The 17,685-nt window shown below is 46.8% G+C and overlaps 1 protein-coding gene across 1 annotated transcript in view; it reads left to right on the plus strand.

Moving 5' to 3' along the window:
• Positions 1–17,685, plus strand: part of LOC119660144 (cadherin-23-like) — a 189,542-nt gene that overhangs the window by 64,809 nt on the left and 107,048 nt on the right. Inside the window, exon 12 of the mRNA XM_038068544.1 lies at positions 14,490–14,683. Within this exon, the coding sequence (XP_037924472.1) occupies positions 14,490–14,683 (194 nt within the window). The remainder of the gene's footprint in view (positions 1–14,489; positions 14,684–17,685) is intronic.

A 17,685-nucleotide genomic window follows, 5' to 3' on the forward strand; every position in this document is an offset into this window, starting at 1 on the left:
CCTTTATTGGAGGTAGGTAGTTAGGTATCAGTGGCCGCTCCGAGGAGCCCAATTAGCGCTTTGGTGCGCCGTTTTGATGCCACAAACTCCTAAGACCGTGACTGTTGTTATAGGAACAGGGAAGCAGAGTCCAGCTGGCTCGGATCTTCAGAGCCAGCCCGTAGCATTCACGAAGGAAAGCAGCTCTCCGACCCTGCAGCTAGAAATCTCACCCAGGCTCCCCGCAGCCTGACTCGAGCCAGAGCTAGGCAATCGCAGAGAAAGTGCATGAGGGTTTCCCTTCCTTCTCCGCAGCTTCGGCAATGCGAGTTGTAGGGTAAGTCGAGCCTAGCGGCATGGTCCCCTATGGGCCAGTGCCCCGTGCAGACCGCCGTAATCTTGAATGCATTTGCACGCGTCTGGCACAGGAGCTCTCGTGATCGGGCTATGTTATAAGCGGGCCAAATTCTCCTTGATTTGGCACAGCTTGTAACCCTTCGCCATCTCAGGCCCGCGGTTGCTAGGTAGTGCAAGTAGACTCGGCCCGCGACAGCCGCCAGCGGAACACCGACTGTATTCCTCGAGGGACTGCCAAGAGCAGAGCCTTGCCTGGCCAATCCGTCAGCCCGCTCATCCCCCCTTTGTTCCTATGCCCGGGAACCCAGAGGAGAGTGATCTTGAGCGTGCCGCCCAGATTGTTGAGCGTGTCTCTGCACTGCCCCACCAACCGGGAAGATGTGGTCGTTGAGTACAAGGCCTTGATGGCCGCTTGGCTGTCGATCAGAATGGTTACGTTACGCTTGGGGCTCGAATCACGCTCCAGCCATCGACAGACTTCTAATATCGCCAGTACTTCCGCCTGGAATACACTGGGAGACCATACGACCGTGTGTATTCGAGAAAACCCCCGCGCCGACTCCATAGGCCATCTTTGATCCGTCCGTAAAGAATACCGTGTCATAGTCTTGCAACACGCCGCCGGTCTTCCACTTTGCCCTGGTTGGAAGGTCCACAGCAAAGTTTCTCGTGAAGTTCAGCTTGTTCAGCTTGACATAGTCCGTGGGGGATGCCCAGATTTCTCGAGGTATTTCATCTAGAATGTTGCTGTGGCCGTAGGACTTCGCTGCCCAGCATCCGGACTCACGTAGTCTGACGGCACTGCACGCTGCAACATATTTAATGTGGAGGTCTAGGGGGAGGAGATGCAGGAGTACATTGAGAGCATCTGCCGGGCAGGACTGCAGAGTCCCCGTAGCACCTGCACACGCGGTTCTTTGAATCCTATTAAACTTCGTTCTATTGTATTTCTTCTTCAAAGCCTGCCACCATACAATAGATCCGTACGTCAGGATCGGACGCACTACTGCGGTCTACATCCAGAGAACCATCCTCGGCCGGAGACCCCATTTCTTGGCAAAGGTTCTCTTACAGGCATAGAAGGCTATACAGGCCTTCTTAACCCTCAGCTCTATGTTCAACCTCCAATTTAGCTTAGGATCCAGTATTACATCCAGATACTTTACATTGATGGAAAGAACCAATCTTTGTTCATTCAGGTACCATTGGCTTGCTGGTGAATAGCAGCAGTTCCGGTTGGGTTGGGTTTATGCCGAGTGCGCATCTTTCGCAACGTTCTTCTTATCTTGTTCGACCTCGTCTTGAGATCGGTTGCATTTTAGAGCGATGGGCTTCGCCTTCTGCTCGTCAGCCCGGCGTTTGCTATTGTATTCATCAACAATCGCCTGGTATTTAGCGAGGTCTTTTTCATCCCGCTCGACAGTACCGGCCTCGTTATTCTTGGCAATCTTGCCGAGAATATGCATGGCCTTCTGGTACTGGCTCTTGAGCAGGACACTCGTGGACCTTCGCTTCTTAGCCGGTTTCCAGCGACCGACATTCTTGTCGGTTTTTGCTTTCGAGGGATCCCCCGACGCTGAGGGCTTCGGGTCAGGAATACTATGTCTGGTACTCGCTACACCCAGCCTGACGGCAGTGGGTTCCAGGCTGGAACCGTCTGACGGCTCGCTCCGGGAAGTCCCTGCGGTTGGTTTCAGCACAACGGTGCTACGGCTGGCACCGAGTGTACTGCTCTCGACGGCCACTGTCTCCTGGTTGGAGGCCAGCAACTCGTTCTCCGATGATGCGCCTGGCATCATCGCCTCCTCTTCTATCCTCGTTTTAGTTTTTTTGTTAATTGAGTCCATGTCTTGGTCCCACGAGTAGTCCGGGAAGAATGTCCACCCTGGCTGGCCCGGCCACCAGGGTAAGGGTCTTATTTGAAACTGAAGGTGCCCAAGGTATTCAGAGTTCGCATACTAAAGACCAAGCTCCCCATTGGCCACGCAGCCCTCGGCGTATGCTGTTCCACCTTGGCTTGGGGTCCTATTAGCACCTTCTCCGGTGCAGGGAGGACGATCCCCGGGCTGTTGCTTCAGTCCATCCCCCTGCCAGATCTACTTGCCCCTAACACATGACCAGCAGACAAGCAGATCCTCGTCAGTTGGATGAGCCTACTCCCAGCCCGGCCCTACACACTCTTGGCCCACCCGAAGACGGTTTCCAACGGCCACCACGCGGAGGTCGTCTGAGGACTTGCCAAATTATGCAACTTTAACCTGAAGCATAATCAGACCAGGCCACCACCCTTATTGGAATTCATTTAAATGAATTCCAAATGAACCCTTATTGGAATTCATTTAAATCCCTTTACTTTGTTTTTCAAATTAAATTTTTAAAATATGAAAATAATTACGCAGAAATCTAAAAAATCTAATTTATTCGAGATATAATTTTATTTTCCATTTGTTCGCCTCTGCAACCAATCTTGGATGTTTTAAGCGGGAACATCTGTAAAAACCCTTACCGCCAATTAAGTGGGGACATAAGGTTAAAACTTTTCAGGTCGAGATAAAACGTAACTTCTATTGTACTCTCCTTCCTCTTCTTCTTCAATGGCACGACAGGCCAAATCGGCCCTTGGCCTCCAGGTTGGACTTCCTCCAGCCATCTCAATCCTCCGATCGCGTCCTTCAATTCAATTAAAAAAAATGTCAGTAGTTTTTTACTCGCCTCGTCCACTGGGTCTCCCACTGTTTGCGTGGCTTTCCCACTTGGTGGAGTCCTTCGGGAATGCCCTTGAATACTCTGTTAGGTATTCGTTTGTCGTCCATTCCGTGGTACCTGAGTCCAGTTCGCGGATAACATATTCAAGGGCTAAGTACAAAGTCGATGAAGGGCTGAACTCATAGGACTTTTCCAGTAATGGTTTGACCATCAAAATTTGGTCCATCGTCGATCGTCCTTTTCGAAAACCACATTGGTCTTCGCCAATTATTGTGTCTGAATATGGCTCTAGCCTAGCTTGGATGATTTTCGTCATGATCTTGTAGGACATGCACAACAACGAAATGCCTCTGTAGTTGTCACAAGTAAGTTTGTCTCCTTTTTGTGTATGGGGAACAAATTACGCTCTTGCGCCAATCATCAGATAATCTTTCGTCTATCCAAATTTTTAAAATAAGTTTGTGGAGAAGATTATACAGAAAATTTCCTGCCAGCTGGAATACTATCGAATCCCGAAGCATTGTTCTGCTTTTGGTCGCGCAGGGCTGCTTTCACCTCTTCAATAGTAAGAGGTTTGATTGGTGCGTTGTTTATAACTTCCGGATTTGTCAAAGCTATACTTCCTACTGGCCCTTGCACTGGGTTGAGCAGCTTCTTAAAATAAATAAAAAAATATTCGTGCATCTTTTCTTAATATTGTCGAGGTTATGTAGGATGTTTCCTTGGTCATCCTTACCCAGACTTGCCTGCTGTCTATAGCCTCGTACGAAATTTTTCACCGCACTGTATGCAACTCGCACATTTTTATTTTTCCTGTCGTTGCCAAATTTTGATATTCTGTCTTTGTTGTAGGTAGGTAGGTATCAGTGGCCGTTCCGAGGACTCCTAAGACCTTAACTGCTGCCATGAGAGTAGGGAGACAGAGTTCAGTCAGCTCAGATCTTCAGAGCCAGCCAGTAGCATTCGCGAAGAAAAGCAGCAACGGGAAATCTCTTTGAGATCCCCAAAGAATGGTTTACCCAGTGTCCTGACTCTAGCTAGAACTGGGCAATCGCAAAGGAAGTGCCTGAGGGTTTCCCCCTCTTCTCCGCAGTTTTTTTTAGAGTATGTAGACCGCCGTAATCTTGTATGCATTTGCATGCATATGGCGCAAAAGCTCTAGTGATCGGATTTTGTTAGAAGTGGGCCAAAGCCTTCTTGACTTCGCACAGGTGGTGAGCCTTCGCCATTTGAGGTCGATGGCTGCTCAGTAGTGCGAGTAGATTCTCCTCTACTTTCCTATGCCTGAGAACCCAGAGGAGGTTGACTTTGAACGTGCCGTCCAAACTGTCCAGCGCACGCTTCTGCACTACCCCACTAGCCTAGAAGATGTCGTTGCTGAAAACAAGGCCTTAATGGCCGCTTAGCTGTCGGTTAGCTATGTTATGCTTAGGGTTCGGAACATGCCCCAGCCATGGACAGGCTTCCAGTTTCGCCAGTACTTCCGCTTGGAATTCACTGGCAAACCTGGAAGACCATACGACTCGGATACACTTTGCGTATTCGAGAAAACCCCCACTCGGACTCTACGCAGACCATCTTTGATTCGTCGAGAAGATTCGGTCGCGAATGACTCACCTCTCTATCTAAAAGTATACGCCTTGCATTGTCGTCGCAGCCTATCAACAGATTGATTTTCTTTGTTACTTTGGCGCCCGTCAAATATTGTAGTTCTTCTGGCGGAGCTGAACGGTCGTAAGCCATATAAACCGAGGAAATATACACGTTCTCTGCCCCTGCCTATTCTAGTTTGACCAGGACTAGGTCGCTGGAACTCAGGCTCATTCACAGAAAAGAGTGCAGACTCTTCTTCGCAAGAATACATGCTTTAGGTATGTGCTGATCAGCGTCTCCTGTGCAGAGGAATTAATTATAATATTTACTTTGGAGCCCTTTGATGGTTCGCTCGCCTACAACCTAAGGCTCCTGCATTAATGCTATGTCGATGTGTTGCTCTAGGAAGAAGACCGAGGCGCACTTCGAGTGCTACAGATTTATCTGCGTCACCCTTAGTGTGATCTGCTTGCGTGGGGGTTTGTCAGTCAGCATCGGACCGTTTATCCTCATCTCCTCCAACAGCTCATTGGCGGCGTGAATTGGATCCAGATCGTCTCCCGGTTTTTAAGAGCGCAACACTTTCACCTTTGCGTTCCTGACTGCGAACCGCACTTTTCAGTCTGCCTTTTCCGGTACCTGCAGACACTCTTCGGTTATAGGGAGGAGAAAAGGCCGGCTGTTTGTTTCGTATTCCTCCTCCTTGATAATTAGCCAGTCGTCCATGGGAATCCTGGGGTTTTGAAGTCGCAGGGATTGGACGAGCTTTTCCTTATCCGGGCGGATCTTCGGCAACCAGATTGGACCAACCGGTCTCCTGAAACTAACAGGAATCAAAGTAGGTGGTGGATCCCATGTGTTCGCCTTTGGAGTCCAGGAGATTCTCAATGACCATTTCCGACAGCCTGAGCTTAACATGGATCCACACCTCTGGCACTTGTTTGTCGATAGCGGAATTGCCATCCGCCAGCGCCACACATAACTGGCTTCTAACCACATCGACGTAGGATTTCGCAGTTCGCGGTTCGTCAGTTGGCTGTTGCTGCTTACTTTCCTTCAGAAACTGCTTAGCGCTCAAGCTCTTGCTCACTCTGCTCCGCTTGTGTTTTTGTTCGACCTCGTCTTGAGATCTATTACGTTTCAGAGCGGTACGCTTTACCTTCTGCTCGTCTGCCAGGCGTTTGCTGTTATATTCCTCAACAATCGCCTGGTATTTAGTGATGTGCTTTTCATCCCGCTCGTCGATAGTACCGGCCTCCTTATTCTTAGCCATCTTGCTGAGAATATTCATGGCCTTCTGCTATTGGCTCTTGAGTAGGATGCCAGTGGACTTTCGCTTCTTAGTCGGTTTCCGGTGATCGACGTTCGACGTCGAGGGTTTCGGGTTAGGAGTACTACGTCTGGTACTCGCTACAGCCAGCTTGATGGCAGCGGGATTGAAGGTGCCGAAGGTATTCAGAGTTCGCATACTAAAGACCATCTCCCCATTGACCACGCTGCCCTCGGCATATGCTGTTCTTGGCTTGGGATCCTATTAGCACCTTCTCCAATGCTTGGAGGACGATTCCCGGACTATTGCTTCGGCTCATCCCCCCCCCCCCCCCCCCCGGATCCACTAGCCGCTAATACATGAGTATTAGGCAAGCAGACCCTCGTCAGCTGGATGAACCTACTCCCAGCCCCACCCTACACACTCTTGGCCCTTCCGAAGACGGTTTCCAGTCCATCGCGAGGAGGCCATGTGAGGACTTGCTGAATTATGAAATTTTAATCTGAAGCATAATCAGACCAGGCCGCCGTCATTGTTGTATTTTTTTTTTTTGCCTGCACGTCCTTACCTTAGTCCTTACCTCATGTGGCCCGTTTTTCGTTAAGAATATGATCAATTTGATTAAATGTGCAACCATCTGGGTATGCCCATATCTTCCACGATGTGGAAGAAGGTATCGTCATGTTTTGCTGCTATCGAAATCAATAAGACGGTGCCCGTTGTCATAGAACTTAGGGATCTGGTGGCGTATGCAGAATCAAGTGGTATCGAACTCTTAATAGGTTGTGATGCGAATGCTCAACATATTTGTTGAGGCAGTAGGAAATGCAATCCAAGAGGAGAGAAGCTATTTAATTTCATCACTTCAGCTGATCTTATGACTGCAAACGTAGGGTGCGCCCCCTGGGACCGAGAAGAAGCGAAGTAATTGACCTAACAATCTGTACTCCAAAATTGTTAGAGTTGATTACACACTGGCGAGTGCTAGACGAGGTCTCACTGTCAGAACACCGATATCTAGAATTCAATCTGACTATTGCGGGCGAACAGTCTGCAGTACAAAGACGGAACCCTAGGAAAACAGATTGGGCAAAGTTCAATGAACTTCTTGGCAATAAAGTAAAGTTCCCTAGGCGACTAAGGACTCCTTTGGTGCTGGAAGATGAATTGAAAACTCTGAACTGCACACTTTTAGAGTACTATGAAGAGGCTTGTCCTATTTCCCAGGCCAAAGCGGTAAAACGGTTCCTTGGTGGAACCGAGAACTGCAAAAACTCAGGAAATCAACCAGGCGAATTCTAAATCGTGCTTGCAAAAGTAACAAGAACAAAGACTCGTTAAATTTCAGGAACTCATAACGTGAATATAAGAGGCTCGTGAGGTGCTCGAAACGAGACTCCTTTAGAGCGTACTGTGAGGAACTGGAAGGCGAAAGGGAGACTTCAAGGCTGTGCAGAGTCCTCAAAAAGGATGAGTCGGCCAAGTTGGATTCTCTTCGAAAACCCGACGGTACTTTCACGAGCTCCAGACTGGACTCAGTACAGACCTACCTGGAAGTGCACCACCCGGGGGAACGGGTGAAAGAAGTGGTAGGGGGAGAGCTGACGGTTCTTGCAACCCCTTCAACACGCAAGTGTTGCAAGGGGAACTGGAACACTGCGAAAGCGGTTGTTACCCATGAAAAGGTGAAAGCTGTCATACTGTCCTTTGAACATTTCAAAGCAGCTGGCATGGATGGCATCTATCCGGCAATGCTAAAGGAGGGTATGGAGCATTTAGAGCGACCTCTAAGAAATATTTTTCGAGGATGTCTTGCTCTGGGCTACGTGCCTTCTTCTTGGCAACAGGTTGAGGTAGTTTTCATACCGAAACCTGGGAAAGATGACTATTCTAATCCAAAGAACTTCAGACAAATCAGCTTGACTTCATTCTTGCTGAAAGGTTTGGAGAGACTGGTAGAGCGTCACATTCGTGGAAACGCACTTAGGTCACACCCACTTAGTGAAAACCAACATGCTCACCAATGTGGGAAGTCCTGTGAGTCTGGTCTTCTCTCTTTGGTCACAAAGATAGAGGATGCAACTTTGAATGGTGAGTACGCGATGGGGGTGTTCGTGGACATTGAAGAGGCTTTTGACTGTGCGCCTTTTCAAAAACTTTGTGATGCCGTCAGAACGCATGGTGTTGATGATGCTTTAATTAAGTGGATCCATGCTATGCTAACGCAAAGATTGTTGTGCGCTGAGGTAGGGGTCGATCGCTACCCGACTACGGAAGCAGCGAAGGGCTGCCCCCAAGGAGGTGTGCTTTCGCCGCTTCTGTGGAGTATGCTGATCGACTCACTGCTATGCGAACTGCAAAATTTGCCAATACACGCTCAAGCTTATGCTGATGACGTGGCTGTACTTGCTGTTGATCGGGATCTTGGAACGGTGTGTAGGAATATACAGCGTGCCGTTGATTTGATAGACAGCTGGTGCCTTAGACATGGCTTGACAGTTAATCCAAATAAAACCACAATGGTTTTATTCACAAAAAGGAGAAAACTGGATGGACTTTGTCTCCCTGAGATGAGGGGTACTACCCTTCAACTTTCCGAAGAAGTGAAATATCTGGGGGTCACTCTAGATAAAAAACTTCTTTGGAACAAACATGTAGAGGTAAAGATGAAACGAGCTCTCACAGCTTATGGGCTGTGCAGACGGACCTTTGCCTCGACATGGGGACTCAGGCCTTATGTGGTAATGTGGATATACGTTGACATCATTAGGCCGATGTTCGTATATGCATCCGTAGTGTGGTGGGTTAAGGTGAGACAAAAAGGTTTTCAACGTAAACTAGCCGTACTGCAAAGAGCTGTTTGTCTGGTGCGATGAGCACGACATCCGGCGCAGCTCTGAATGCACTACTCAATTTGCAGCCCCTGGATATATTTATTCAAAGCACTGCAACGAGAGCAGCTCATAGGCTAATTAGATTAGATTAGGGAAAACAACGGATGTGTGGGGCACAGAGCATTGGAAGAGTTACTGGGAGGACTGAATCCAGTTCTTACAATGCCTTCCGATTCTCGTGTCCCCATACATCTGTTTGGTAGAAGATATGTAGTTACCCTGAAGCATAGAGAGGACTGGGAAGACCCAGAGGAATGCGTGGCGGGATATACGGAAATCTTCTACACCGATGGCTCAAAAACAGAAGAGGGTTCTGGAGCCGAGAAGTGGGCTTTTCCTTTGGGACAATATGCAACGGTTTTTCAAGCCGAAGTTTATGCGATCCTAAAGGTGGCAAACTGAGTGATTGACGAGCGGTTGAAGGCCAGGCGCATCGCAATCTGCAGTGACAGTCAAGCTGCACTGAGGGCATTGAGCAGTCCTTTGATCACCTCGAAAATCGTTCAGGAATGCAGAAACCGTTTAAACTCTGTGTCTAGATTCAATACGGTGGAACTACTCTGGGTACCTGGTCACTGTGGCATAGAGGGAAATGAAATCTCGGACGCTTTAGCGAAAGAGGGGTCAATCTCCCCTATGCCGGGACCGGAGCCAGCAATTGGGGTATCAGTAGCATTGGCTAAATCTGTTTTAAAAAACTGGGAACAAGTTTCCCATAATGACAGGTGGCAGAGCCTCAATGCTGCTCGACACACCAAACTTTTCCTGCCAGAATCCAACATACGTACCGCAAAGTTTATCCTGTCGAAAAGCAGGAGGACCTGCAGGTGTATTGTGGGCATTCTGACAGGCCATAATTCACTAGTTGGGCATATGTTCAGAATAGGAATTACCGAAGATGATACGTGTCCCTCCTGTAATGCACACATCCACTAACGGAAATCCTGCGATACGTTAACGAATCCGGAATATTCCGTTAGACGGGGGTGGCAAGTACAATGGGCCAACACGGCCTGAGTGCTCAGAAGCAGAAGCTTCTCCCCCACCATACACGCACACACACACGCCCGTTGTCATTCGTGCCTTCATAGAGGCTATGCCTTCCAGTTGCTCCTCGATGAGAATCCTCTCGTCCAACCTGGGTGTTGAAATCCCCTAACACTGTTTTTATGCCATTAGAAAGCTTTTTTTTTTCTTCAGCCTTTGTCCCGTTCACAAGCGGGGTCGGCTCGTCGTGATCGGCTTCGCCATTTGGCTCTATCGAATGCTTGATCTGGGTGCAATCTCGAGGCTTTCAAATCCCCATCCAGCGTATCAAGCCACCGTTGCTTAGGTCTGCCTTTTGGTCGTTTACCATCGACTTCGATGTTCAGACCAATCTTTGCAAGTGAATGCTCGTTTGCACGAATTGCGTGACCATACCATCGAAGACGCCTCTCTCGCAACTTTTCCACGATCGGTGCAACCCCATAACGATCGCGGATATCCTCATTTCGGATGTGATCTAAACGTGTGACGCCACTAGTCCAACGTAGCATCTTCGTCTCCATTACCGCAAGACGCCGTTCATTGTCTTTTATGGTCGGCCAACACTCAGAACCATAGAGAGCGACTGGACGGACGACATTGCGGTAAATTTTAGATTTGAGACGTTCGTTGATACGTTGATCACAAAGGACACCAGTTGTGGAACGCCACTTCATCCAGGTTGCGTTAATGCGTGAAGAAATTTCATAACGCAGCTCTCCATTGGCTGATAGCGTTGACCCGAGGTATTTAAATCGCTCAGTTCTGGGCAGATCACTGCCGCTGACAGTGATTGTGCCTGTTTCATGGGGGTCGGTCGTTAAAAATTCAGTTTTGTTTAAATTCAATCTGAGACCGTGTTGCATGAGGCGATCATTCCATTTTTGGACAAGTTGCTCGAGATCATTTTTGCTATCAGATGCTAGGAAAACATCATCTGCATAAAGCAGTGTGTAGGGCGCTGGACGTTGGATATCCCGTGTGACGGTGTCCATAACAAGGACAAAGAGGAGTGGTGAGAGGCACTTCCTTGATGAACTCAAACAGAGACACGAAGCGGTTTTGATACACCCGCCATACTTCGAACTTTACTTTTCGGATCGTGGTAGAGCAATTGAACCCAGCGCACGAGTTCTTCTGGCACGAAGTGTTGTCGTAAAGCATACCAGATGAGTTCGTGTGGTACACGGTCAAACGCTTTCTCTAGATCCAGAAATGCAATGTAAAGAGGGCGATGCTTCTCACGGTGTTTCTCCATGAGTAACCGCGCAGCGTGTATTGCGTCAGTAGTTCCGCAGTTCTTGACAAATCCGGCTTGATTCACGGTTATTTCAACGATTTCACGAATACGGTTGTCAAGAATGCGTTCAAAAATCTTCATGGTATGGGAAAGTAACCGGATCGGACGGTAATTTGAACATTCTGCTGGGCTACCTTTCTTTTTCCATATTGGAACAGTGGTACTTTCTTGCCAGTCAGATGGTGTTCTTCCTTCCTGAATAACCCGGTTAAAGAATTCACTGAGCCACAGTGTTGGGTCCCAGCTCTTCGCTTTCTAGAGCTCAGATGCGATGTCGTCAGGTCCTATTGCTTTCCCCGATTTCATTTGTTTTATTGCCTCCTCGACTTCAGTTGCGCTGACTGGTGGAACTGCTCCAAATGTCGGCAATGATTGTGGAAGTGGAGGATGAGCAAATTCTTCAGTTGAAATCTGCTCGAAGTATTCTCACCATCTATCCGTTGCGGCTCGACGGTTGGTAAGCAAAGTACGGTTCTTGTTATTAACACAACAGAAGTGTTCGATATCCTGTGTGCGTTCATCACGGCTTTTAGCAAGTCGATACAGATCTCTCTCGCCATCCCGAGTGTCCAGTTTATCGTAAAGATTTTTGAAATGGTTCGCTCGGGTGACAGCGACCGCTTTCTTGGCTTCCCGGTTGGCATTCTTATAAATTTGCCTATTAGCAGGCGTTTTATCGTCGAGAGATTTGTGGTAGAGGCGTTTCTTTTCACGGACCTTCATTTCAACATCATCATTCCAAAGCCAAGTATCTCGGTGTGGATCGTGTCTTTCATTTGGTTCCATGATTCTTCCACATTCGTAATGGTTGGCAATCGTATGAGTGAGACCGTTTCTTCTTTCTTCTCACCAAATCGCCACCACTTAATGCGCGGCGGGCCAGTGCGTTCCTCACGCTGTTTTATCGGTGGCTTAATTCGCAGGACGGCAATCAACGGCCGATGTTGAGGTGCGATAGTCTCATAGGGAACGACTTTGCAATCAGTGACAGTGGTAAAATGTTGGTGTCTTATGAGAATATAGTCGATTTGCGTTTTATTGTTCCCACTATAAAATGTGGGAAGATGAGACAATCGTTTGATGAACCATGTATTCATAAGTACAAGGTCATGGGTGTCCGCAAAATCGATTATATGCTCGCCACCTTCATTGCGCGTTCCGAACCCCTTTCCTCCATGGCACCTGTTACCGTCTGCCTTTTCACCCACATGACCATTAAGGTCGCCGGCAATGATTATATAATCGTCAGCAGGCACGTGACAAGTCTTTTCATCGAGAAGTTGCCAGAAGGCATCTTTCTCGGCATCAGGTCGGCCTGTCTGTGGTGCATACGCGGTGAAGAAGTGAATAGTGCGATCAGCTGATATAATGGTGAGCTTCATCAGCCGATCATCAAATTGTTCGACTTCTTTAATGGCATCACGGAAACCCTCTGAGATGGCAATGCCAACACCATATTGAGTGTGTGGGTTACCAAAATAGAGAAGTTTGTAGCCATTTTTACCGCGTTCGCGTTCAATGTCGCAGCTTTTGGAACCAGACCATCGGGTTTCTTGCAGAGCGCAGATGTCAATGCACCTTTTCCGAAGGGCTCTTGCGAGTTCCTCCGTCTTTCCAGTTAGGGTACCAACATTTAGCGTGCAGACACGTATTTGTTTCGTTCGTTGTGTGCGGACTAACTTGCTTACGTCCTGACGCCGTCCATGCGTCAAGAACCCTTGCCCATTTCTCGACAGGACCGGGGCCCGTCCTGCCGCGTCGACTGAGGTGGACGCCCTAGCATTTCCCCGAGGCTTGTAACTCAATCCGATCATCATGTTTGTAACGACATTCTATGCATTTTCTTGGTCGACCTGTCGCGGAGCCTGTCACCAAGAGAGACCCGGTAGGATTTAGCATAGTAGAATAACTCCAACTATACTCTATTTATCTCTTTCCCTGATGTCAGCATTTTATTTTTGTTTTACTGAGGATAGTACAGAGTACGTTGCCTCAAACCCTCCTCCTTTACCTGGGCTTGGGACCAGCATACTATGTTAATAGCATGGCGGAGTTTATGCCATTAGAAAGCGGTGCGTCATAAACTCGTTCCAAGGTATTCTAGCATTCGTCCGTCTTTTTCTTCCGTTGGTGTGTTTTGATACGGATCACCCATAGTTGTCCATTTATTGGTTTAAAACCAATGACTTGTTTTTTGAATTTGTTGTCCACAATAAATTCCACTCCAAATTCTCTGCTTCTCGATTCTTATGTCATCAAGCTTGCATCCGAGCCAGGATGTTGACGTTGTTTTCTGAAACTTCTTTGAAAAGCTCCAACTCCTTTTCTCATATGCCTCAAATATGCGATATAGAAGGATAGTTTTCAGAAAGTAAAGATCGAAGCAATGATTAGGGCCTGTGTTACTCATCTTTTTGGAATCATCTTGGGGTTGACTTCGTTGAAAGTCTGTGATATTCAAGTCCTTTTTGAATATGAACAAATATGCCGAATTAACAATCATTTTTCTGCTGGATACAATATTAATGAGACAATGAATGCTTTCATTGTCCTCTCCATGAAAAGACTATTGCCTCATTTTCAACTTTCACGTTAATGTCCCCAAGTAATAGTCTCTCTCTCATCTTCTGTTGAGGTATAACCATTGATTCAAATTGGACACAGTCATTCATTAATGGGCTTGGAGTCTACTATTTGAGGATTTCAGTTTTGTACTTATAGTTGACTCTCGAATCCCGATGGTTTCCCAAAATTAGTATTTCTTCACATGCCTCTGCAAATACCATCCTACTTTGCTCGGGCTTGGGACCCGCATGCTGTTTACATAAAATGGTGGAATTAGATGCTTCACTTGGTCCACTTATTTCCTTACGAGCCCAATTTTGATACTGCCTTCCACATTTAAAATGCATTGTTTGGGATGGGTATAAATTTGCTTCGGAAAAGGATTAACTTGATTTGCATAATTCCTCAAACTTTAGTTCCCTGAATATGTTGGGAGTGAGAACTTCTTGAAAACCCAAAAAGTCACATGCTTCCTCCCACCTTCTGTAAAAGGTTATCGCGTTACTTTCAATCTTGAAAATATTCTTCAAAATTTCCGCGTGCAGTTCTAGTGCTTCTAGTCAATTTCAAACTCTTTCATTTAATTCCTGTAATTTGCATCCTACGAAGGATATTTTATTAAAAAGGCCAACACGGAACTCAGCAATCTTCACCATGAGAATATTTGAGCACGAAATAGATCTACACATCTATGTACATAAAAAAATCGATTTTCGACAGAGCAATTCCAGAACAATGAAAATACATTAGCATCTACAGCAATTTTCAATCATTCCCCTAATTAAATTTAACATCTTAGATTACAGCACAAGAAACGAATTTTCCTGCCAATCGAACTCAATTAACACTTCCCATTAAATTAATTAACTGGAACGATGAAGTCCCGATTTTCGAGAAGGATGTCTACAATGTAAATCTTTTGGAAACGGTTGGAGCGGAATACATAATTGCGCAAGTGGAAGCCACCGATGCCGATATTGATGACCGTGTAATGTAAGTACGAATGCTGAAAATGTCCTTTTGATTTCAGGAATGAGCTGATAGTTGTTTTCAATTTACAAACAATCTAAAGATTTAATCTACAAATTATGAGTACCAAAGCATGTCAGTCAGTGGAAGTGACTGCGTTCCCTACTTGATCCACTTAAGCTAATTGGTGAAGCCAACAGTAACATTTTCTGAAAAGATTGTTGCTTCTAAAAATAGCCCGCGAATTTGCTCCCTTTTTGTCACTGAAGCGAAACTACCTATAAAATTTAATATACCCAAATATCCCCAAAGAAAACCGTGTGCTGACAAGAAAAACACAAAACTGTTTCGTCATTTCTCAAAGTATAGACTTTTTTGGATTCCTCCTTTCCTAAATATTCACCATTTACTGCAATTGTTTCTTTAATTTATTCCGAAAAAATACTCTTCCCGTATATTATCCTCTTAAGACTCCTCCTCCACTTGCTAATAGAAAAAAATATTTAATTATATTTTTAAATCGTTGACATTGTTGTCATCATTAGGATCAGGTGGATGTGCAGTCCCAACATTGCAAGCGAAATTTTTTGGCGAGTGCTACAAAACATTAATTGCCAGTCCCACCCAATCGGCGGCCAGTTAACAGCAGATTCATAGAATTCAGATGTGTCATTCGGAGACCTCAACAGATAAAACTGGTAATTCGCTCTGGTAATTGCTTTCAACGACAATAAGAGTCCCCGCTAAGTTCTTGTAGCAAAAACCGTGAAAATTGAGGGAAAGCTCGACAGTAGATAAGCAGCCGCAAAAGCTACTGTTTCGAGTTTGCTTTTACGTAATCTCACCACTGTCACCAAATGTTACGCCCTTCGCTATTCGTATATGTCCCTAGTTACTAATTAATGATGCCCCGGGTCGTCACTCGTAACACAACTATCAACATTCGTACGACTCTACGACCTTCATTTTCCGAAACGTTGGACACATACCTACCCGCTTGCCGTCGTGCCGCATAAAACTTAACTATGCAATTTTTCACCGTTAAATCACCCCAGCTTCCTCTTTGGTTCTTCTCCTCCTGATTAATTGTTTCCTTTATTATTCTGTTAAGGGAAAGTCGCACCGCGTCCTTGAAGAACTATTGTGCCCCTTTTACTGGTTATAGCGCACCTGTTGATCATAGTATCTCAAGCAGGCCTGTAACCGTAAGGAACTTAAGTATGTTCCCCACTTTCAGAAGTTTCAGCTTTGCATCTGGTATTAAGTGTTCTCCCAGATGTATCGACCTACTTTGCACAAGTGCCGGACACTGTCCCAGGACGTGCATAGAGGTTTCGTCCTCCTCCTCACAGAACCTGCAGGCAATGTCCTTAGATATCCCTAGCTTCCCTAGGTGGTAGTTCAGCCGACAATGACCAGTGAGAATTCCCACCATGATTCGAAGGTTCTTTTTGGTGAGGTTTAAGCAATCCTTTGTGCGCATGGGTTCGTATCCCCCAATAAGCACCCTGGACTGCTCCATCCCTGGTAGGCCCGCCCAATATAGTTCCCTCAACCGTTTCTCTTCGTTTCTTAGATTCATAGCCATGAAACCGTTTCCGATTCCACAGAAGGGTTCTGGCCCGTGTGAAGGCATCCCTGCTCCCTTCTTGGCTAGTTCATCCGCTGCCTCATTGCCTTCCAGCCCAGCATGGCCTGGTACCCAAAGTATCCAGACCTTGTTGGACGAGCCGAGTGTATTCAGTCTCTCAAGGCATTCCCATACCAGTTTAGACTTCACCTGGTTGGACCTAAGTGCCTTCATCGCTGCTTGGCTATCGGTGAGAATAGCTATGTTCTGCCCCCTGTAGTTCCTTTGCAGATTAAAGGAGGCACATTTGTCTATGGCGTAAATTTCCGCCTGGAATATGCTAGTGTACCTGCCCATTGGCTCAAAGTACATTTTCCTTGGACCAATGACACCGGCACCCGCTCCCTCTGCTGTGAGGGATCCGTCAGTGTACCAAGTAATCAGTTGCTGGTTTAAGCCGTATGTCGCAGCCACGCTCTCCCAGTTTGCCTTGTTACTCCAACGTGTTTCAAACTTCTTATCGAAGTGAAACCTCGTTGTCATGTTGTCCCTCGGTATCAGTAATTCGGGATACCGCCTAGAAAGGATATTAATCTTCCTTCGATTTAGGCAGCTCCCCGCCTCACTCATACTACCGGCCATCCTGAATATTGATCTCCTTGCCTGCATCTGTATGTGCAGATGGAGAGGGGTTAATCCCAGAAGGACCTCCAGGGATGCCGTTGGGCATGTCCTCATTGCCCCACTGATACACACGCAAGCCAGCCTTTGGAGCTTATGTAATTCCCTGGCTTGTGTGCTGAGTTGGGTTCTTTCTGCCCAGATTACCGCTCCATAGGTAATCATTGGTCTTACTATTGCAGTATATATCCAAAGTAGTATCTTCGGGCTGCAACCCCATTTTTTTCCTGCTATGGATCTGCAAGTCATCAGAGCCCTCGTGGCTTTCCGACAAGTGTTTCCGACATGTGTCTTTCAGAGTAATTTTTGGTCTAGCGTGATTCCCAAATATTTGACCTCTGTTTCTCGTTTCACCTCCATATCATGTAATGTTATGGCTTTCAGGTGATCTAGCTTACGCCTCCTAGTGAATGGTACTATGGTGGTTTTGGTTGGGTTGATCCGCAGTCCCACCTTCCTGCACCAGGCACTAGTAACCCTTAATCCAGTTTGGATTCTATCACATAGGGTATCTTCATATTTGCCCCTACAGATTAGAACAATGTTGTCCGCGTAGCCCTGGACTTGTATTCCAGTATTAGTTAACACGTCCAGGAGTTCATCCACTACCATACTCCACATCAGCGGCGATAGTACTCCGCCCTGTCGACGGCCTTGAGTGGTGTTCATGATAATAGAATTTGTACCTGTTTGTACCTCTATTTGTCTGCTTTCTAGCATTTTGCCCATCCAGAGTGCTAGGGTGTTTCCCACTCCTTTGCGGCTCAGGGCATCC

This window comes from Hermetia illucens, chromosome 6 (genome assembly GCF_905115235.1).
Source record: "Hermetia illucens chromosome 6, iHerIll2.2.curated.20191125, whole genome shotgun sequence".
Lineage (NCBI taxonomy): Eukaryota > Metazoa > Arthropoda > Insecta > Diptera > Stratiomyidae > Hermetia > Hermetia illucens.